The 22,903-nt window shown below is 42.0% G+C and overlaps 2 protein-coding genes and 1 long non-coding RNA gene across 6 annotated transcripts; 1 reads left to right on the top strand and 2 right to left on the bottom strand.

Annotated features, from left to right (window-relative positions):
• Nucleotides 1–298: 298 nt before the first annotated feature.
• Nucleotides 299–3,955, top strand: rnft1 (ring finger protein, transmembrane 1). 2 transcript variants are annotated; one of them, XM_058088271.2, is made up of 9 exons: nucleotides 299–498; nucleotides 966–1,298; nucleotides 1,364–1,440; nucleotides 1,510–1,610; nucleotides 1,822–1,975; nucleotides 2,075–2,233; nucleotides 2,303–2,368; nucleotides 2,858–2,959; nucleotides 3,029–3,955. In XM_058088271.2, the coding sequence occupies exons 1-9, from the start codon at nucleotides 492–494 to the stop codon at nucleotides 3,161–3,163; spliced, it is 1,134 nt and encodes a 377-aa protein (XP_057944254.2). In that variant the 5' UTR covers nucleotides 299–491; the 3' UTR covers nucleotides 3,164–3,955. The 2 variants fall into 2 exon arrangements, with proteins under 2 accessions (XP_057944254.2, XP_057944253.2); XM_058088270.2 differs by having other exon boundaries at nucleotides 853–1,298.
• A 1,086-nt stretch (nucleotides 3,956–5,041) lies between these two features.
• On the bottom strand, nucleotides 5,042–14,234 carry rps6kb1a (ribosomal protein S6 kinase b, polypeptide 1a). Of its 3 annotated transcripts, XR_013625181.1 has the most exons (16): nucleotides 13,857–14,234; nucleotides 12,976–13,019; nucleotides 12,649–12,769; nucleotides 11,860–11,928; nucleotides 11,046–11,193; nucleotides 10,908–10,965; nucleotides 10,513–10,613; nucleotides 9,297–9,387; nucleotides 9,135–9,225; nucleotides 8,942–9,049; nucleotides 8,806–8,868; nucleotides 8,541–8,618; nucleotides 8,361–8,468; nucleotides 7,217–7,329; nucleotides 6,783–7,102; nucleotides 5,042–5,798 (listed from the first exon to the last, which is right to left on the bottom strand). XR_013625181.1 is itself a non-coding variant. In XM_078787643.1 (15 exons), the coding sequence occupies exons 1-15, from the start codon at nucleotides 13,926–13,928 to the stop codon at nucleotides 6,838–6,840; spliced, it is 1,530 nt and encodes a 509-aa protein (XP_078643769.1). In that variant the 5' UTR covers nucleotides 13,929–14,234; the 3' UTR covers nucleotides 6,064–6,837. The 3 variants fall into 3 exon arrangements, 2 of the variants coding, with proteins under 2 accessions (XP_078643769.1, XP_078643770.1); XM_078787643.1 differs by lacking the exon at nucleotides 5,042–5,798 and having other exon boundaries at nucleotides 6,064–7,102; XM_078787644.1 differs by lacking the exons at nucleotides 5,042–5,798; nucleotides 13,857–14,234 and having other exon boundaries at nucleotides 6,064–7,102; nucleotides 12,649–12,734.
• Nucleotides 14,235–17,684: 3,450 nt separating this feature from the next.
• LOC144894553 (uncharacterized) lies at nucleotides 17,685–21,245 on the bottom strand. The gene is made up of 3 exons (XR_013625174.1): nucleotides 20,807–21,245; nucleotides 20,572–20,679; nucleotides 17,685–19,446 (listed from the first exon to the last, which is right to left on the bottom strand). It is a non-coding gene; the product is annotated as an uncharacterized LOC144894553 (long non-coding RNA).
• Nucleotides 21,246–22,903: the final 1,658 nt, after the last annotated feature.

The following is a 22,903-nucleotide window of genomic DNA, read 5'->3' as shown; positions in this document are numbered from 1 at the left end:
TCTTTTAATAGAAACCTAACTGAATTGCCAGCAAGCCTGATGAACTTCTTGTTCAACTTGATTTCTGCAACACAACTAGCCATTTTGAAATGAAGAAATGGGTGTGTTACACTAAACAATACCACAGTTAATTCCTCGAATGTTACTCAATAGGCTTGTCAGTTCGGAACAGAAGAACTAGCTTCACCTGCTCGGAGTGAAAACGTCTTATTTCTTTACAAACTCTTGAAACGTACACTCGACTTCACTTCGCTTCATAAAGAGACCGCTAGGTGGCGGTAATGTAACACTAGTCCACCAACACCACATCACTCCGCAAGAGGAAGTTTGTGATGACGTCACATGTAATAACGTCGGGGCGGCCAGTGTTTGCCTGGGGTAGAAAGTCGACGGCGTTGATTTTGTTGTTATTTTTGCTCGACTTTCGCTCGGCGCTTCAGACGCGGCGTTAAATGGGGACTGAGGGGTTACCATGAAACTCCGGTTGCAGAATGACAGGTGAGTTTGACGGCCGAGCTCAGCTGCCGAAAGTGGCCTGACAGAAAGCATCTGCTAGCTGCTAATGCTAACGATATTACACTGTAGTCGGATGGCGTCGGGCTGATTTCCTGAAAAAAGTTATATATAAATAGTAATATATATAATTTATAAATAGTTATATATATATATAAAAGCTATATTTCACTGAACATTATGCGTTTGAATAATTTACGTTTCAGGGTGTAACAAGTGTTCTAGTGCCGATGATACAAATGAGCTGGATAGAGTTTAAACAGTACCATCATTAAAATAAAGAGATGTGAATGAAGAGTGAGTAGAAGTAGGTGTAAAAGTTTGTTTTTGTGTCAAAAGGAGTGATTCCAGAGGAGCTGTAAAAGCGAGGGAGTCTCCAACTGTCATGCATCCTAACTCAAGACAGGAGGGCACTCATGCCAGAAATGGTTTATCCCTTACTCTGCAAGCAGAGCTTCCCACCAGGACCGTGCCCGCTGCCCAAGCTAAGAGCAACGAGGTGCGGGTGCCCATGACCGGCGGCCCGGGGGAGTCGGGCGGAGGTGCGTCCACCCGGCGATCCAGAGTCAACTCCCACAGCCACACCCATTCCCATGGACACGGACATCATTGTGGGCAGCGGCAATCCCATTCAGAGCCCGAGCTTGACCAGTCTGACTCCGATCCGGACTCTGGGGAACCCAGTGCCTCGTTGTCTGAGCTGCGGTGTCTGGTCCGTTGGCTCCAAAAGAGTCTTCCCTTTCTTGTGATATTAAGCGCCAAACTGGTCATCCAGCACGCACTCGGTGAGTTAAACCAGATGTGGTTTGCATTCAAACACCTTGACTAACATCTCCTCCTCGTTCACCAGGACTGGCAGTTGGCGTTGGCCTCGTCACCACGTTCCTCTACGTGAATAAAAACATCCAAATACAAGTATTTCTTCAGGTAAGCGCCGACGTAGAGCGGCTGGCATCACTCATGGCATGCTGAAGTTTTGCGTCTTTGCATCCTCAGGATCGCCACGCAAAGCTGCAGTGTGTGTGGTTGCTGGTCCTCCTGATCTCCTCCACGCTCCTGCTTTACTACACCTTTCTCACGGAGACACTTTACAACTGGTAATGTTTGCAATATCCCAGAAAATACAGCTGGTCCTCGGTTTGCGATGTTTTCCGTTTGACGAATGCGCTCCCGTAAAATTACTAAAAAGTTACTTTTCCTGGGTAAACATTTCTTACTGTTATTTGTCGTTACACCAAAACTCGACTTGCAGCTCAGGATGGAATCTGTTGTCTGTGGCGTTTAACCTGCTTTGTTCTGCTCCCCCAGCCTTGTGTTCCTCAGTCCAACTATTGAGCCGCTGGGATTCTGGGAGGTCCTGTGGGCCGTCGGCATCACCAACTTTATAATAAAATTCTTCTTTATGGGGATCAAGTGCCTTATCGTGCTTGTGCCTGCTGCCCTAGCCACCTACAGAACACAGGTGAGTATTATTATTTCATACCGTGGGTACTACTAATAAATACTACGGCCACCTGAACCTGGTGTAAACACGACCGTCCTAACGTGCGTTTGTCTGCAGGGGCGTTGGCTGCTGATGACCGAGGAGCTGGGTCAGGTCTACCAAGCTGTGGCTCCTGTTCCTCTTTGGTTCCGCTACCTGGTCACCTACCAGGAGGTCGATGGCGCCGCGGCGCTCACTCTGGGGGTTTTACTGGCTTTGCTCTACCTCATACTGAAGGTGCGGCGGTTTGACGGTGCATCTTCCCGTTGGCCTGTTGGCAACTTGTTTTTTTTCCCTCTCTTGCAGCTTTTAGGATTGTATGGACAGTGGACGTCTTTGCTGAAAACTGTGAGGATGTTTCTAATGAATGAGGTCAGTAAAACAGTCAGGGTGTAACATGCAACAGGCCTGCCACCTAGCTAACGCTCGGTCACTGGCGCTCTCCGCACGCTAACGCTCGGTCACTGGCGCTCTCCGCACGCTAACGCTCGGTCACTGGCGCTCTCCGCACGCTAACGCTCGGTCACTGGCGCTCTCCGCACGCTAACGCTCGGTCACTGGCGCTCTCCGCACGCTAACGCTCGGCCACTGGCGCTCTCCGCACGCTAACCACGCTAACACTCAGCAACTCTACAGTAGCTAGCTGACGTTTACAGTAATAATAGGACCTATTCATCCACAACAGTGGTACTTTATTAATTACTTTTTGAAAAAACGAGTGTAATGTTTGAATTGTGACTAAAAAAATTGCCCCAGAGAATTGCAATTTCAATTCTAATTCACAATTTTTGCGGAATCGTGTCGATACCATTTGTCATTCCCGGCTAGCACGGGTCCCAAATTTTGTCTTCTGTGCCTCAGCATACGGGGACGGCGGCCACGAGGAGCCAGTGCATGGAGGCTGGAGACGTGTGTCCCATCTGTCAGGGAGAATACAGGGAGCCTCAAGTGCTCCTCTGCCAGGTAAAACCCAGCAGATGTTTTTTTTTTTTTTTTTAATGGAAACATTCTGACTGCTACTCTGTCTTGCAGCACATATTCTGTGATGAATGCATCGCTCTGTGGTTTAACCGGGAGAAGAGCTGCCCTCTTTGCCGGACTGTGATCACAGAGAAGGTGTACAAGTGGAGAGATGGAGCCACTTCTCCACACCTGCAGATTTACTGATCGCACTTCTTTTTGGGAGGCTTTTGAGAAAAACTGCACTTTTTTTTTTTTTAAGAATTTTGCCGATCAGCCACAATTCTTATGCAAGACTCTTTATCTGTGTGTTTTTTCAGCTAAGAATGCACGTAAAAAAAAAACTCCCAAGATTGTTGTTGGACCATCTTTACAACACTGAAAAGACATAAAAAAAGAAAACGCATAAGGATTGTGGAGGATGGGCAAAGTTCCAAACAATAGTGCGGTTTTCCTTTCACTTTTGGGTGCTTCCATGAATGTGACCTTGTTGGATTGTTAAATTGTACAGCAGCGTTCCTTTATTTTCTTCCATTAAATTCAACCGATGCGTTTCCTTTTGGTGTTTTTCCAGGTTTGTTTTCTCTTTGTGTCGGTTTCTGCTGTAATATCCCCCATCCCCACGGGCCCGCATGTGGAAAACCATTTTCATTTAAAATGACTTTTCTGAATGACAGATTTTAAGAGACGTGCTACATTTTGCATACGTCATCTTGAAGGTTTAACATACATTTGGGACTGCTGGTAATTTGCACACTGCAACACCCTGGTAGCAGCCTGTATCAGGCACTGGTGACGTATGAGATGGTGCTTTCAGGGGCGATTTTTCTATTCTTCATCTCGCAAGTTTGATCAAAAACAAGTTTTTGAATATTTCTATGGAAGAGATCCTTGTAAAAAACCAAAGAATGGGAGAAATCTATTTTATTATGTCATGAAATATTCCCACTTTTTCTGTCCATGTCACTCCATGAACTCCGAATAAAAATGTGCATTGAGTGATGTCTGTGCGTTCTTATTTTTTTTATTAGCGGAACTCATCTCTACAACATCATACAATATTTCCTTTAACTTAATCTCTGTAAAGTTGTGGAATTGGTACCAAGTGTATTTTCACTGTCTGTCAAATGTTTGCAGCATTTCTTAAAATGCTGGCACTTCAATAGTTCCAGCTTGGAACTGAACCATTAATTACCGAATAAATACATGAGGCAAGAAACGCTTCCTATCACTTTTAATGAGTACCCCTAATTGCTAAATATAGCGACCACAGATCTCTTCTATGTACAATATAGGCCCCAACGACCACTGACTAGTAACCCTCGACTCCATTATTGTACAATCAGTGCTAATGACACATCTCGTTTCCCACCAATATGAGGGCATTCATGTAGCTGATAGAATATAAACTTACCAAGTAGTTGAAGTAGTTAGTTGTTGCTCACCTGTAGTCTGTGCCGGAAGAAGAGTTGACGATTTCCCATTGAAAAAAGACGATGCTTCGGTTGGTTATGTCGTTTTTAAACGTTCCGCGGCTTCCTCGCCATAGAAGTTTAGCTAACATGTTCGGCTAGCTAATGGCAACTCTTTCCCGCCCGGTGATCTGATTCGACAGAAACAGGCTTTTCCTGTAATTCAACCAATCAAATGTAACGATAGGGCGGAAGTTTGTCTGAACTGTAATCTCGGTAACTTTTATGAGTCACTCATTAAAGTGAATAGAGTACTCATCCGCGCGAGTCGGGTGTCACAGTGCGCACGCGCAAAATCCACCCATAACTATATACACATCAAATACGCAGTTAGCACAGCCCTTTTCAGCGATTTCAGATCTTGGTGAAATTACATTATGTCCAGATGCCTGTGACCCGGGACAGAATAAAATCTAGATCAAGCAAAAAAAAAAAAAAAACATTTACAAAACAAGTGTATTTCACAACCTGTCAATCAAAAGACACAAGTACACTACATGCACTCTGTCAGGCACAAGGTACAATTTCATTTTGCTTCACAGTGGGCTGACCCCCCCCAAAAAGTTCAAGTGTCAAGCAAGACCAACAAAGATCTAAGATTTAAAAAAAAAAAAAAAAACCCTAAAAATATATCACAGTAACAGACACATCATTCACCGATGCTGCATCTGCATTTGCTGAACGACCTTAGTGTAAATCATCATTTTCCACGACTCTATTCGCCTTAAGACTACACAATAAATACCTAGCTTGCATAGTGTGAGCCGTTCAGGAACACAATGGCCCTTAAATAAATATGCTAACATGGAATACATAACTAATTCACAGTTGAGTCTGTTGTAATGCCTCGGAGCAAAATCTATTCAACACTGATCCATCCTATGCAACCTCTATGTCTGTTGAGTGGGGGGGGGGGGGGGGGGGTTGGTTCACTAAGAGATTCCGGGGGGGAGGGGGCGAGGGGGCAATATGCTGGCTCAAATGGCTTCAATCCAGAGGCTTGGACACTAACGGAGCGTTCAGGTCAGGTACATCCTGTTTAAAACATAACAGGTCTCAACCCTCTAAGGCATTACGTTTTTTTTTTTTACATTCAACAAAATTAAACTAAACACGGTTGTTTCTGCTATGGTGGTACACTCCTCCGTGGTGTGTTCACTGGGACTCGTCACAAATAAAACTTGTGGGTTTTGTGAGGTTATGGTTTTTCACATACATATAAAAAAAAAAAGTCTGAACTTGAGGAAAGAAGAGCACCATTAAAACGCAGCCTGAAGCACCTCGGTGGATTTCCTCAGATGACAGAGCTGGTGATCGACTTGAACAGCAACAGTGGATCCCCCGCTGATCCGAGATTCAGCATTGGTAACCTGTAGATTTTTGATCAAAGCATCGTTTTTTTCTTTCTTTCTTTGTGGCAAACCAAACGTACGTACTTCACTGGCTGTGCAACCAAACATGACACATTGTAACTGTCCCACATTGACGCAACACGCAAGGTATGCACGATGTTTAGTATGTTGCTATTTTATGCCAAATTACATATACATTCATTCATTCTCTACCGCTTTTTACTCGCGGGGGGTGCTGGAGCCTATCCCAGCTGTCTTCGGGCAAGAGGCGGGGTCCACCACATATAGACAAACAACCATTCACACTCACATTCATACCTATGGACAATTTGGAGTCGCTAATTAACCTAGCATGTTTTTTTTGGAATGTGGGAGGAAACCCGGAAAACCCACGCATGCACGGGGAGAACATGCAAACTCCACACAGAGATGGCCGAGGGTGGAATTGAACCCTGGTCTCTGCGCGCTAACCCCTCGACCGCCGTGCCGCCCCCAAATTTCATATATATTTACATTATTTGTGTTTATAAAACAAAATAAAATTTAGTATAAAATACCATTGTATTTTATACTAAATTATTTTTTATTTTAATACTTATGGTATTGCTTAGCATTTATATTCCAATTTTATACTAAATTATAACCTGCAAGGCATAATTTTATATTAAAAAATTGTATCGATTCTAAAATAAATTATATATATATATATATCTCAAACGCACGGTACTAAAAAATATATAATTTAGTACAAAACAGCATTGTCTTGTACTAAATTAATAATATATATAATAAAACATTAAAAAATGTGATTAAATTATGGCTTGCAGGATTCTGTCCTGTTGGGGAAGTGTGCACACGGGCCTCCCAGCATGCCTTGCGGGACGTAAATCAGTATAAAATAGTATTGCTGGTCGGTGTGGTGCCGTTCCATGTGTTATTTTTGGTTGTGAGGTAGGTGTTTGGTTTGAAGCCGACCCCTGGCAAATGGCGGGGATGTACTACCGTATTTATCTAAGGACCCAGGAAGTGATGAAGGTGTTGAGAAGAAAGCCGAGCGTCATAGATTTATCCGGAGGTGTTCCGGCCGCTTGGAGTTCATCGGGTAGACTTGCTTTTTGTACAGTCCGGCACTCATGCCTGACGGCTGCCTAATGGGGAGCGGCGCCGAGGCTTCCGGCGTGGCGCCGCCGCTTGTGTCCATTTGCTCCATTGTCGACACCTCCATGGGTTGCTCCGCAGAGATGCCGGGCGACAGCAGGGATGAGCTGCCGGCCAGCGTGGGGCCCCGGGGCCAACAATCTCCCCCTGCGAACTTTACCGGGCTGTGAAAGAAGAAAGCGAGACTTCATTGTGGAACATCCACACCAGGAAAAAAAAAGGTCTCCTGTTTTGAGGACTGCTGACGTCATAGAAAGAAAAGCAGAAGCTGCCGTCACCTCACGGGTGTCCTCGGGCTTCCTGTGAACTTGCGAGGTGAGCGGACCTTTGGCTCAAAGGAGAACTTTTCCTTGACGTTCTCCAGCACCGACGGAGCCACATATGTGAAACCCTGCGATGAGCAAAGAAACGCACAGTCAGCTGAATCCGAGCAATGTGGTGGAACACTGAGGTGTGGTGGGGGTGGGGGAGTGGGGCTTCCAGGAAAAGGACTTTCGAACCAGATGGGACACATTACGGGATTTTGGGAAAACGGTGTTTGTGTGTGCGCGCAGATGACAGACACATTATCCCGTTACATCACGGGAGTCCAAAGTGCGGCTGAGGGCCATATTCGACCCGCAACTCCTCTCAGCATATTCTAAAAATAGAATATATATATATATATATATATATATATATATATAAATGAATATTTTTTGTAAAAAAATAAAAAAAATTTAAAACATTTTAAAATTAATATACGTATATATATATATATAATGAATTAATTCATTTTAAAATTTTCTTAAGATTTTTTTCTTTTTTTACAAAAAATAAAAAATCTCAAGAACATTTTAAAATGAATATATATATATATATATATATATATATATATATATATATATAATGAATTCATTCATTCTAAAATTTTAAGATTTTTTTTTACAAAAAATAATGTAATGTAAAAAAAATTAAAAATCTTAAGAACATTTTAAAATGAAAAAAATATATATATATTATAATTCATTAATTAATTAATAATTCATTTTAAAATGTTCTTAAGATTTTTTTTAAATGAATAAAAATCTTAAGAACATTTTAAAATGAATATATATATATAATAATTCATTCATTCATTTTAAAATGTTCTTAAGATTTTTTATTTTTTTACAAAAAAATATCTGACAAATTTCATAAAATAGGGCTAAAAGCAGGCTAATAAGCAAGCCAATAAGCAGGCTAATACTAGCCTACTATTACTACTAGTAGTAGTAATAATCAGAATAATATAATCATAATATAATAATGATTATTATATATATACTGTATTCATGCTTTCTTTAGCTTAAAGACTCACACTGGGGAATTGATTGCTGTCGGACGGTAAAAGCGTAACGTGACTTCCTTCTCAACAAATGCACGCATCATTTCACCACGCACCAGGAAGACTTGATTGGCGCTCTCGCTCAGCGTGGAGTCGTCCGGGCTGTCCACTGGAGTCTGGCTGGTGAACTTGGAGTCAAACTGGCTGACGTCATCGGCCGATTGCTGCGCCAAATGAGCGGGTCAGTGAAGTTGGGGGGTGGGGGGTATGCGGTGCTGTGTTGCGGATCAACTCACCAGGAAAGGTTTGAAAGGCGGTTCGACTCTGCGAGCCAAGAGCTCCTCCCAGTTGATGTGGCGAAAGAACGGGTGGGCCTGCAGGAAATGACAACAGTATCCCATTTAATAAGTATTTGGCTTAAGCCCCCCCAAATAATTTGATATTTTTTTATTTTGTATTGATTTATTTTTTTTACAAAAAAAATACCTGACAAATGTCATATAATAATAGGCTAATTAATAATCTAATAATATATATATATATTTTTTTTAAAAACCTTACCTGGACTTCAGCAGCATCACTTGGCACCGCCCCGAGTCGCATGGAGGCGTTTCGCTTCAAAAGCTGAAATAAAAGGTCAAAGGTCATGTTCCAGCAGAGAAAGACAAATGACGAGAGTGGAGTGGCTTGGCTTCACCTTTTTGAGGAGGTCCCTCGCCTCTTGTGTCAGGTAGGGCGGAAGGCTGAGTTTGCATTTCAGAATTTTGTCAATGGTCTTCTTTCGATTTTCACCTGTGAAAGGTGGCTGGGGGGTGGTGGGGGGGTGAAAGAAAGCAGCTGAGACGGTTTGGCTTGCTGGGCGAGAAGTCGGCGCGACGGCGTGCACTTACTGCTCCGGTCAGCATGTCGTACATGAGGGCCCCCAGACTCCACCAGTCCACCGCCCGGTTGTGCCCGCTCCTCATTAGGATCTCCGGAGCCCTGAGGGGGAAGAGGGGCGGAGTCAGTGCAGCGAAGACCTGAGCCTGAATGAGGAGATGCTGGTGACGTACATGTACTCGATGGTACCGCAGAAGGTGTGTGTGACCGTCCCGTCGTGGATGGACTCTTTGCAGAGGCCGAAGTCTGTCAGCTTCACATGTCCTGGAAGATATTCGAGTAGATAAGAATTACAGGAAGCTTATCATTTTCTTCCATTTTTGATGATTTATTTCTTCTTAAATCAGCTTTTTGTTGTATTTGGACTTCATTGCCATAATACTCTTTTGCCCCAAAATAACAACATATGACTTTTTTCTTTAATATTCAACTAGAAGCTAATAAAATTACATTATTACACCTCATAAAATGACTGTATTTTCTGTAAGTCGCACTTTTTTCCTAGGTTGGCTGTTCCTGTGACTTGTACTCCAGAGTGACTTATAAATAATATAAAAAAAAGAAAATAAATGTTAAAACTAATGACAAATATAAATATAAATAATATAATGTAATATATATACCGTATTTTCCGGACTCTAAGTGGCACTTTTTTTCCTAGGTTGGCTGTTCCTGCGACTTATACTCCAGAGCGACTTATAAATGAAAAAAGTGTTTATGTTCCATAAACACTGGACACCTTTTGTGTTCATGTTTATTTTTTGTGTAGCTGAATAAGCATTGTGTTAGCATATCTTACACCTATTCAGCCTGTTCTCTATTCTTTTATTCATGTTAGAACTTGCCTTCCAAGAGGACGTAATGTCTGTTTTGGTCAAGTGGTTTGGAAAATAAATTACCCGCAAAAATTGCGACTTATGTATGTTTTTTTTCCTACCTAATTATGTATTTTTGGCCTTGTGCGACTTATACTCCGGAGCGACTTATAGTCTTTCTTGTTAGAATACGTCTCCTAGTATTTCTACTTTATTCTTGTAAAATTATAGCTCTTTTTGTCCCGTTTCTGATGTTGTATTTTTTTTTATTATTAATTTTCAACAATATCAACTTCATTATCAGAATATTTTGACTTCATTCTCAGAACGTAACTTTTCCACAACCACATTATCCAAAAGGACTTGAAGTCTTCTGCCTTTTAAGAGCAGCTATAGAGTCGTTGTGAATCAGGATTGAAACAAGGAATCTGAACCAGGATTGTTCAAATTCAAATTAAAAAAAGTTGTAATTTGAGGAGAATAATATTTTTTTCTGGAAATCTATGCAGTATAACTTCATAAGATACAGTCAGCGGCCCTGCCGGGTGAAAAAAGGTGACATGGTTGTCCGTACCGTTATTGTTGAGCATGATGTTTTCAGGCTTCAGGTCTCTGTAGATGATGCCTTTTTGGTGCAAGTGTCCCAGGGCCATTGAAATCTCCGCCAAGTAAAAACTGTCAACAAGAATAAAAAGGCGTTATCATCAGCAGCAGTGTGACACATCTCATCATCTGTGGGCTTGAACTATACAAAATCTATGTGCGTCAAAATGAAAGTAAATATAGAATATACCATGTCTATACAGCCCTAGAACACAAGATTCTGTGAGAGTCATCAATAATGGTACTGATGAGACTGCATTGAATGAATGACATTATATTTTTAGATTAGAATATGCCAAAGAGAAATGGCTGCGGACTGCATGTTGGACACCCCCGGTATAGTATCATATAAAAATTCATTTTTACCATGCTGTGTCTTCCATAAAGATGCCCTCTCTTTCCAGTTGCATAAAGAGTTCTCCACCTGGAGTCGGCCACAGAAACAAGTGTCAGCGCTGACGTCACATGACGCTGTTAAAGGCACACGCTCATCACAATGCTCACCGCTGAGATACTCCAGAATAAGGTACAACTTCCCTCCCGTCTGAAAGGCGTAGATGAGATCCACTATAAATGGATGCTTCACTTCCTCCAGAATGTTCCTCTCGGCTTTGGTGTGTGCTGTGTCCTTGGCGTTACGTACAATCATGGCCTGGCAAGAAATGGGAACGGAAGGCACAGGAGATCGAGACATGAAACTTATTCAGGAAAATTCCTTTTAGTCCCGTTAGAATTGTGTCAAATTGTCAGCAGCAGCGCTGGAATCAGACACCCGGCACGATAGCGAAGAGTGATGCCTCATTAAGTTAATAAACACAACATTGTCCAAAACCTCAAGCTTCTGGGAATGGGGCAAAGTTATCGTTTTGTGTCGGCTGAAGCTAAAAGGCCAGGCGGAGCAGAAAGTCGCTGTGAGGTTTTAAGAGACAGACACGGAACACGGAAAGAAAAAAAGTCTGTTCTTTGCATCTGGCTTCACAAACTGAATGCGCCAGTGTGTCCCCGGGACAGAAAAAGGCACATTGTTGCACCCAGTCCATGTGAAACACTATACACGATTAGCCTGCATTGGCCTTTAACAGTTTAGTATTTAAGGAGCTAAGTCCACATTAATAAGGGCTGCTTGTGTTTCCTCTAATAATGCTACCTCTATGACACTGCGTTCCTTTGAATGTCCACTAGGGGGCAGTTTTCAGCAACGGTGGTTTTTCATTCATGATGGGACTTCAATGGGCTACGCTGGAGCACATTTACTAGAAAAACAACCTTTAACACTCGCATTCACACCTCAAGTGCCAGTTGAGAGACGCACACTCACCTTCTTCAAAACTTTCATGGCAAATATCTTCCCGGAGGTGGTTCCTGATACCTTCCGAACCTGAAAAACCTAAGAAAAACCACAAAATTGAAATGTAACTGAATGATGTGGCATCAAACTTCTTGTATTCTCTCATGCTATGCGGATAGAAATGTTATTCGCCACTATTATTGTTGTTTTAATGTTGTTATTTAATTATAGCCTAAGCACGTTTTCACCAGTGTAATACCAAAATAATATGAAAAAGTTGTAATCTAACGTAATCTAAACATCTGAATAAAGCGGTAATATTATTTAAGGAAAAATTATTTTAGCAGAATAAAATATAAATATTAAAGAAAAAATTGTTTCAAAAAAGTCAACTTATTATGAGAAACAAAGCAAAGAAGTTGGAATTTTTCTGAAAATGACGTTGCGAAAAAAAGTCATCATTACAAGAAAAAAATGATGGAATTTTTGGAAAATAAACAGCTTAAATTTTACAACAATAAAGTCAAAATTCTAACAGCAAGTCATTCTAACACCAAAAAAGTCACAATTTCAAAGGGAATAATGAGGACAATAATGTCATATCACTACCAGAATATGAATTTTTAAGTCGTAATATGATGATAAACAAGCAGAATGGAGTAAGAAAATTAGATTAAATGAAGAAAAAAACAGAAAGCTAAAGAAAACCATCCCAAGCCACCACCAGGGACGGTGCGGTGGTGTCAGATAATGTCGTAAGATCTTCTTTGGATTGAATTTCCACGGCTTTAATGAAAAGAGATCAACAGAGTGCCTCACCTTTCCGTAGCCACCCTTTCCCAAAACCTTCAGCAGCTCAAAGCATTCAGGCCTAATCTGCTCAGTTCCCTTGTTCACGCTGTTCTCTGAAATTTCAAACTTCTCACAGTCATCCATGTTACTGGTAAAACAAAAAACAAATCACATTTCAGCATAATTAGCACTGAGCAGTACGTTTGGTGGAAGTGCTGTGCAAAACATGCCATTTATGTATACTTTTTGTACTAATACTGGACACTTTTGCTGAACCAGGTTATTGCTTCTATCAAAGTTGTCATGTAAAAGGGACGGTCTCTGTAAAATGTGAAGACTTTTTTTTTTACTCACAAATCAAAGCCACTGCACTGGTCCATATATTCACTGAATTGGACCTGAAAACAGTAGAAATAAAACAGTACACTCATAAGAACAAAAACTACAATTTCATTGACATAGTACCCGCACTGCTGAGAATGGAACTGTAGTATTACTTTGTTTTTTGTCTTTTCACTTAAAATGAAGGCTCAAATAAATATCATTTATAGTGGGCTTATTTGATGCTGGTTCGTTTATTTGGCTCAGAAAGTCACTGTGTTTTTTTGTCTTTTCGTATATAAACAATTTCTACGGTGGCCGACAGGGGCCGCAACTTTCACATACATTAGCTTCGTTTTGGAATGTTTATCGATAGGATTATAAATAAATGTGAATAATACGACGCATTTGTAATATAAATAAAGTTGTTACATATCACGTGCCGGCTAGCTAAAACATGTTTACAGTAAACAATTAATTTATCAAATATAATCGTTCTTAATCCGTAATACACAGACAATATGTAATTATGGTAACTATTATGGCAGCAAACATTTAATAAACCCTTAATAAACGACATGTGTACAAATTATTAAGCACTGTGGCGGTGTTCTGAGCCCCGGACACACACACACACACACACATTCAGACATAACCCAAAACTCGTACAATACTGAATATGAGGTCAACTAGCAAATGCAAAAATAGTCTGTAGTCATTTTAATTTGAGTAAATGTGGTAAAATAATGTTTTTCAGTACTGCAATATCTAGTTTTAAGTCATGAAGAAATTAGCGGGAAACGCAGGGCGAGGGCTGTCCGATAATGGATGCCACTCTAGATTAGCAATTGAACGCATCTGCTAAACACTGAGATGCCGTACTAGCATCGATGCTAGCACACGCTTGTACGTACCGCATCTTCAAGCTCGTCATCGGACACATTCTCATCCGGTTGGTCCAAGTCGATGTCGAAGACCCCCGCCATGGCCGCACAGCCGTGGCCCGGTGTTTTTACAGCGAATATAAACTCCCCCCAGCCTTACGGGTGAGCCATTACTGCTACAACAGAGCCGCCAGATTAGCTAACCAAAACACAACAAGCCGTGCCGACAGCCGGCGTAAAGACCTCTAGTGGCGGCTTCTGCTAACTGCTCGGCCCAGCTCGGGCACATCCGGAAGTGGTCGGCTAAATTCGGTCATAAACGGCACGAGTCGGCATAACACGAACAAACTTGAGTGATCAGTTTACCGCCATTGATCGTGAAGTACATCCGAAATACATAATCAACAACATATAAAAAAAAAAAAACCTTTGGGTGGATTGTCTTTTTTTTGCCTTCATTTGTATGTAGTTGTATGCTTGTTTTAGAATCAGCTGATTATATGTTGATATGTTTATGTTCATGAAACAAGCACACACAAATAGTGTTTTGAGAAGAAGATATAATTATATAAATATATGAATACTGAAACATAATAATGAAAAATAAATACATTTAACTGGCATCAACGGAGCAAAATTGTTCAGTGACACCTGAAAAAGTTAGTGCGCTCTTGTGTTTCCAGTGGGCCAAAAACAAGCTCCAAACTAACCCGGTGGGACAAAAACAAGCTCCAAACTAACCACATTGCTTTTTTAAAAAAAACCAAAAAACAAAATGTCACTGTGGTAAAATACCTTCATCAAGTGCAGCGCAAAACGCGAGCGCAGGACGCGAGCGCAGAACGCAAACGCAGAACGCAAGCGCAGAACGCAAGCGCAAAACGAGAAGATATAATTATATAAATATATGAATACTGAAAAATAATAATGAAAAATAAATATATATAACTGGCACCAACGGAGCAAAATTGTTCAGTGAGACTTGAAAAAGTTAGTGCGCACTTGTGTGTTTCCAGTGGGCCAAAAACAAGCTCCAAACTAACCCGGTGGGACAAAAACAAGCTCCAAACTAACCGCATTGCTTTTTTTAATAAAACAAAATACCTTCATCAAGTGCAGCGCAAAACGCGAGCGCAGAACGCGAGCGCAGAACACAAGCGCAAAACGCGAGCGCAAAACGCGAGCGCAAAACACGAGCGCAAAACGCGAGCGCAGAACGCGAGCGCAGAACACGAGCGCAAAACGCGAGCGCAAAACGAGGAGAAGATATAATTATATAAATATATGAATACTGAAAAATAATAATGAAAAGTGCGCACTTGTGTGTTTCCAGTGGGACAAAAACGAGCTCCAAACTAACCTGGTGGGACAAAAACAAGCTCCAAACTAACCACATTGCTTTTTTAAAAAAAACAAAAAACAAAATGTCACTGTGGTAAAATACCTTCATCAAGTGCAGCGCAAAACGCAAGCACAGAATGCGAGCGCCGAACGCGAGCGCAGAACTCGAGCGCAGAACACGAGCGCAGAACGCGAGCGCAGAACGCGAGCGCAGAACGCAAAACGAGGAGAAGATATAATTATATAAATATATGAATACTGAAAAATAATAATGAAAAGTGCGCACTTGTGTGTTTCCAGTGGGACAAAAACGAGCTCCAAACTAACCGCATTGCTTTTTTTAATAAAACAAAAACAAAATATCACTGTGGTAAAATACCTTCATCAAGTGCAGCACAAAACGCGAGCGCAGAACGCGAGCGCAGAACGCGAGCGCAGAACGCGAGCGCAGAACGCGAGCGCAGAAATTTTTAGGAATGGTCAGAAATGGGATACGGAAAAACTGATGACATTTCTTGGGCGATCCGGATCATCGTCTGGATCTAGGAATTTTTTAAAGGATTCTTTAACATTGTGACATAGGACTATTTTTGGCATTTGCGTATATACCGTAATCCCACAAAAAATGGTCATCATGACTCCTGTGGGAACATTCAGACCTTCCTAATTTGCATGTGTGCCGCTACGTATATATCAACACACATTCCTAGCATTGCAGCGGTGCATATGGACGACTCCCATCGCTTCAACGGCACGGCGTCATGACTCCGGTCGGCGCTTCCTGTCGTCAAACAGGTCAAACTCAAGATGTGTGCGTCACCAGCGTGTGTCATCACACAGTACATTTGGAGTATTCTACACCCACTCCGCTCCGAGGCATACCTTATTGTGTTCCCTAATCTCACCAAAGTTTTCACCACATCCCGTGTGTTCAGGACACACCTGGATGACGCACGTTCCCTGGCAAAACTCCTGCAACAACAAAGGAGAAATGGAGAAGCAAGGTGAGGCACGATGTGTACCGCAGGCCCATCTTTTGTGTCGAAGATAATCGAGTCACATGGTGCCACTCACATTTTTTTTTTTTTTACTTTCGGGCTTTTCCCTTGTGAGGGGTCGCCGTGGTCAGTCAATCGCATGAATGGCTTTGGCCGGATGTCCTTCCTGAGAATGGAACGGCGTGCTCTCTTGCCATGAAAGGTGGCTTTTCCGTTGCACCGCTGATGTTTGTGCAACTCATATCACCAGGTGAAATGTTGCAGTAATCAGTAACAACAAAATACAAGAGGCGGGGTACACCCTGGACTGGTGGCCAGCCAATCACAGGGCACATATAGACAAACAACCATTCACACTCACATTCATACCTATGGACAATTTGGAGTCGCTAATTAACCTAGCATGTTTTTTTTTGGAATGTGGGAGGAAACCGGAGTACCCGGAGAAAACCCACGCATGCACGGGGAGAACATGCAAACTCCACACAGAGATGGCCGAGGGTGGAATTGAACTGTGAGGTCTGCGCGCTAACCACTAGACCACCGTGCTGCCCTCCTTATTGTTCCTTGAGTTGAAATTCATTGCAGCGTTTCACGCTGTCATGCTTGAAGAGCGATATAAAAGTTTGGTAACCCATCCTGATACAATATTGACAATGTTCAAGGATTACGCATAAACGAGAAACCTTCAGGCGGGCAAATATTGATATTTACATAATGTGAACATGGCACCTTTAAGGTGCCACTTCTATTCTAGTTGACTGGAACCACTCTGGGCTGCACGGTTGTCCAGTGGTTAGCGCACAGACCACACAGCTAGGAGTTCAATCCCAATATTCCAATATTATGACTTCAGGACAAATAACATCCTTTTAATATTTCAACTTAAAAAAAATTTTTTCCCTCACAATATGATATTAATCTTGTCATATTTTGACTTGAATATTCTAACTTTATTGTGCTAATATTATTCTTGTGATAGTGCCGCTCTTCCTGTTTAATTTTAATTGTATTTTTTTGCACTTTGAACACCCCCCATAACATATATGTTGCATACTGAAAGAAATTGATATTGTATCATAAAAAAACATCAAAAACATTTGCATATTCTAATATAACATATTCAATTAACATCCTTTTCTTTAATATTTCAACTTTAAAAAAAAATTTCCCTTCCAATACGACATTAATCTTGTCATATTTTGACTTGAATATTCTAACTTTATTGTGCTAATATTATTCTTGTGATAGTGCCGCTCTTCTTTAATATTTCAACTTAAAAATTCAACTTGAAAATTTTTTTTCCTCACAATATGACATTAATCTTGTCATATTTTGACTTGAATATTCTAACTTTATTGTGCTAATATTATTCTTGCGATAGTGCCGCTCTTCTTTAATATTTCAACTTAAAAAATATTTTTTCCCTCCCAATACGACATTAATCTTGTCATATTTTGACTTGAATATTCTAACTTTATTGTGCTAATATTATTCTTGTGATAGCACAATAAAGTTAGAATATTCAAGTCAAAATATTCCTGAAAAAAATTCTTCCTGTTTAATTTTAATTGTATTTTTTTGCACTTTGAACACCCCCCCATAACATATATGTCGCATACCGAAAGAAATCGATATCGCATCATAAAAAAAAAAAAAAATCAATAAAATAACTGTAATCTCTGGCGTATGAACATTTAAGAGCGTAAAGTGGCATCATTCCCGGCGCTTGCCGTCTAAAACCGGAGATGATGTCAGCGTGGGGCCGAGCAAATCAGTAATACGATAAGCGCTTGAATGTGAAACATTAGAACCGTTGTGATGGATCCTCCTCGTCCTTTCTTGGCCGACATGTGAGATTCTTGAGAGGCTTCGGGGTCAACTCCGACTCTGTGCGGTCGACACTTGAAACAAAATGAACTGATTCTTTTTTTTTTTTTTTTTTTTTTTTTTTGAAGCACTCTTTATTGGAATTGAAGGGAAAAACAAACCAGATTAAGTCATGGCTCAGGTGCAATGTGACACATTTACACAATGGAAAAAAAGATACATTTTTATACACTTTTATGAAGTTTTTTTCCAATAAAATGCAGCAATGAAGCAAAAAAAAAAAAAAAAAAGAGGTGACTTTGTCGGGGAAGTGTCACAAGTAAAAATGACCTGCTGTCACAATAGCATGTGTTGCAATGAGGTGTGTACTGTTTTGGAGTCTATGGAAATTCAAGAAGACACAGATATCACACACACACACACACACACACACACACACACATGAATGCACGCTTCCACATAAAAAAAAAAAAAAAAAAAAACGCCTCTCACGTCATCAACAATAAAGCCATCTTCACAGGCGGTTGGGATAAAGGGAAGTATCACGGTATCACGCCCACCCTGAAATGGGAACTGATGCTCGCCAAAGACAAAGACAAAAAAAAAAAAAAAAAAAACAGGATGGCCGGTCAGATGAAGGAGCCCCGAAATGTCAGACAGCCTACAGACTGTTGTCGCCTTACAATCTTAAACAGCCAACACCAGTCTGATAAGCTATGTGACAGGACAGCGTGGACGACCACGACCACGACGATGATGGCGAGGAAGTGGGACCGGAACAAAGCCTAATAATAATAATCCTCCTGGCAGGGTGGAAAAAAGTGTCGAGAGATGGGAAATGCCCCCCCCCCCGTTCGACAGTACCTTCTCTGTTTGGCTGTTTTCGAATCGTGAATCGTCTTCCTGGCGCTGCGACTGAAGGCGGTGCAACGGGTTCATTTCAGGGTTCAGCTGAGGTAACGGCACAGCAGACGCTTTTCTCTGCGCGCTGGAGGCTTTTTTTTTTTTTTTTACTCTCCCTCCCCTCCTCCTTTTGCGCTCAGTCCGGCGTAGCGCGGGATAAAATAGAACATTAAAAAGACATTGTAGTAAAAAAAAAAAAAAAAAAAAAAAACGGAATTAAGAGGTGCCTAAAAAAAACTCATCCATGTGTCTACGTGGAAAATGAGCAAACATTAAAAAGACACCGTGCGAACACCATCTCTTGTCTGATTCAATACATGCGTGCATCTGGTAAGCTGACTCATGCTCTTCCTGCCGACGGAACAATAAGGGCAGACAAAGGAATCGAGCCGGAATCATTCACTCACATTTTTAGCGTCTTCTCCTCCAAAAAGGTATCGACGTGACTTCTAAAGAGCACTTAGAGGAGCAGACTCCCGGCGTCCTGAACAGCATCTTCCCGGCAGATGACTTGAGATCTTGTGCAAACACTTCCACGTCTCATGAAACTAACCCGGAATACCAATAAATGGTTAACAAAATGACAAGGGGATGATTCCCGGCGCTCCGGAGTACCGACCAGAAGTTAACCGGATGCTCCTTTTCCTTGTCACTCCCACGGGAAGCGAGGTGACCACAAACATCTCCAGACGTCCAGATTCTCCTCCCCCTGACGACTGATCTCGGTGGCACCACCGCCACCCGCCGCCCCCGACCTAAGACCCCAACCACGCTCGCTACTCACTGTGTTGTAGGCCGGCCGGCCGGACGAGCAAGGAATCCGGCTCCATGTGCAGGACAGATAGAGATCAGGGGTAATAAAACACGTCGCAACCCCCCACCCGTCCTCCCTCGGAACGCCCCCGCTGACCCCCCACCACCCACCCACCCCCGGGCCCTGTGAGTTAAATTGCCTCGCCGCTCTCCTGTAACTGCAGCAGGGTCCAGTTACAAGAAAAAAGGAACATTGTTCTTCAAAATGCCTTAATCTGTCTTTATGGAACTTAAAGTCCCCCCCCCCCCAAAAAAAAAAAAAAAAAAATTCCAAGTAAGCCCGTAAAAAAAAAAACCTTTAAAGAAGGACATCGGCTGCAGCTACAACTGACTCTTTTTGTTCTAGACGGGGAGGTTTTGATGGATTGTCACTGGTGGAGGTGGTGGGTGGGGGGGTTTAGGGTGGCTGCCCCCCCCCGCCCCCGCCCCGGTCTACATTGAGTGCTGAGTTCAGGCGGGGCACAGAGTGCAAGATGTGAGACGCACATGGGGAGGGAGGGACCATGCTCGCTATACGTGAGCGTGAGTCAGCACGCAATAGTAGTCGATACAACCACCCACCCCCCCCCATTTTCTCCACCCATCCACCCACCCTCCGTGGTGTTCTACTGTACAACATCAGCGTTTCTTTACCATCCAACCGAAGACGCAACCCGGAATTGTGTAGAAGTAGAGAGAGAGCGAGTGAAAGAGGCTAAAGTGAGGGGGCAACATTCCTTCCTCGGCACGCACATGTGAATGAATAGAGGCAGTGAGCTGAGGGGGGGGGGTGGCTTGAGGTAGGGGGTTGTGTGTTGGGGGGGTTGGGGGTTGGTGGGGGGGTCAACGCCCCCCCCCTTCACCGCCGCCAGCGTACTTACAGTCGGGATCCCCTCTCCGGCTTGGCCCTCCGGAGGCCCCCCGAGCGCTCCCTTGAAGGCTTTTTCTGCAGTGCCGCACCCAGCCCAGCCCAGCCCCCGGATACGAGTCTGCTTAACACACACACACATACACACATGGGAGAGAAGAAGAAGAGGAGAGAGGTGGAGGTTAAATGGGCGGCGGCGGCGGGGACGGCGAGGGGACGCCGAATCACGTCACATCTTTGTTACTCACCGGCAACCACAAAGGGGGTAGGCGTGCTGTCCTATCCGGTACCGTTGCTGGGAGAGCGCAATCACACACATTAAACACACAAAGAAAAATAATAATAATAATAATAACAAAAAGCACAAAAAATCTAAAGTTATCTGGTCTAAAAATGGTGGCCACATTCTCACACTCTGCTTTCCTGTCTCACATAAACTCAGCTTCCTCACGCTTTCTCTCTCCCTCTCCACACACACACACACACAAACACACACACACACGCAGATGAACCCGTTCAACTCCCTCGCCGTGCCTCCTCTGCCGCTGCAGCGAGGAGAACTGAATGACTTCTCAGAACTCTCACATTTATCGCAGGCGGTTCCTGTCAGAACTGGTTTCAGCCAATTAATGGGGAAGTGAGTCGTACCGAGCTGTGTCATCACTGGCTGGAACCTGGGCGGGGGGGCGGCGGTCCACACGGGGGAGGGTGCGGTGGGGGAGGGCGCTCCTGTAAGACGGCCCATATTAGGAAACCCTTTACAAGATTTAGCACACTACCAAACACCCGCCCTCTTCTAATCGCCTCACATCGAGAAGAAAAAAGAATTCCCCCGAAGAGCGAATGGTCGGCCCATCCCCAACATGGAGTTTGTGATTAATCACTGAACAAATATAACCAAAAATACTTCCTACAAGTATTCTTCAATGGTACAACTTCGTGTTGAGGAGGAACAGGAAACCAGGAAGCTTGATATTTTATAGCTGATCAATTTCTCCAAAGGTCGTTTCCGTGTCTTCCCACGTCCGTACACGCCTAGCTCTGGGGCCCAAAGTCCGACCGGGTGTTATTTTAAAAAAAAAAAAAAAAAAAAAAAAAAACATGACCTGCATCATTACCATTAGGGTCACACTGAAAATACAATTACTAGAAAAAATACTGCATATTCAAAAATAATTTACAACTTTAATTATGAAATCACCTCTCTTGTCCAAAAGGAGTAGGAAGAAGCAAAGCTTATTAAATCCTACCCCTCCATCTGGTACTTTTACAATCACTAACTGTTACATTTGTTCACTTCCTGCTTTCCTAATATAATTTAATTTAAGTTTTTTGTATTTTTTTTGTACCTCGTACTTCGGTACAAGGTACATTATTAAAAAAAAACAAAAAAACAAAAAAAAACTTAAACTGTATTATGGAAAGCAGGAAGTGAACAAATGTAACAGTTACTGATCCTACTCCTTTTGGACATGTGGAACTGTGAACTGATTTATTTGATGCATTCAATTGTAATCTGATGCATGTTCAAATGAAATTCTGTAAAAAATAATGTAAAAAAATATATATTAGAAATGCAGGAAGTGAACAAATGTAACAGTTACTATAAATAATGTACTTCACATTATGTAAAAAAAAAACAAACAAAAAAAAACTGTATTATGGAAAGCAGGAAGTGAACAAATGTAACAGTTACTGATTGTAAAAGTACCAGATGGAGGGGTAGGATTTAATAAGCTTTGCTTCTTCCTACTCCTTTTGGACATGTGGAACTGGGAACTGATTATGTGATGCATTCAATTGTAATCTGATGCATGTTCAAATGAAATTCAACCATTACCATTACCAAATACTCTTGACTAATAACCTAAAAATAATATCAACTATGCCGAATTCAGTAATTGTTATTTCATGCTTAAATTATACACTCCTGATGCTTCTTGATCCATTTTTTTAACACGTTCAATTCCTCTCACACAGGAAGAGAACAAAATGCAAAATGGCCAAATTCAAATAAAATATCAAAAGACTGAATTATAAGGGTTAGGTAGAATTAAAATAAGATCAGCTTCTTCCTGCTCCTTTTCGAGCCACAAATAAAACCCTACCATAATCGTACCATTCAGGTGTTATGGTAATGGTTATGGTTGAATTTCATTTGAACATGCATCAGATTACAATTGAATGCATCACATAATCAGTTCACAGTTCCACATGTCCAAAAGGAGTAGGAAGAAGCAAAGCTTATTAAATCCTACCCCTCCATCTGGTACTTTTACAATCAGAAACTGTTAGATTTGTTCACTTCCTGCTTTCAATAATACAGTTTAAGGTTTTTTTTTTTT

The sequence above is a fragment of the Doryrhamphus excisus genome, linkage group LG21, assembly GCF_037039965.1.
Source record: "Doryrhamphus excisus strain RoL-2023G ecotype Guam linkage group LG21, RoL_Dexc_Guam_v1.1, whole genome shotgun sequence".
In the NCBI taxonomy this organism is placed as follows: Eukaryota; Metazoa; Chordata; class Actinopteri; order Syngnathiformes; family Syngnathidae; genus Doryrhamphus; species Doryrhamphus excisus.
This window is presented reverse-complemented; position numbering and strand designations above follow the sequence as displayed.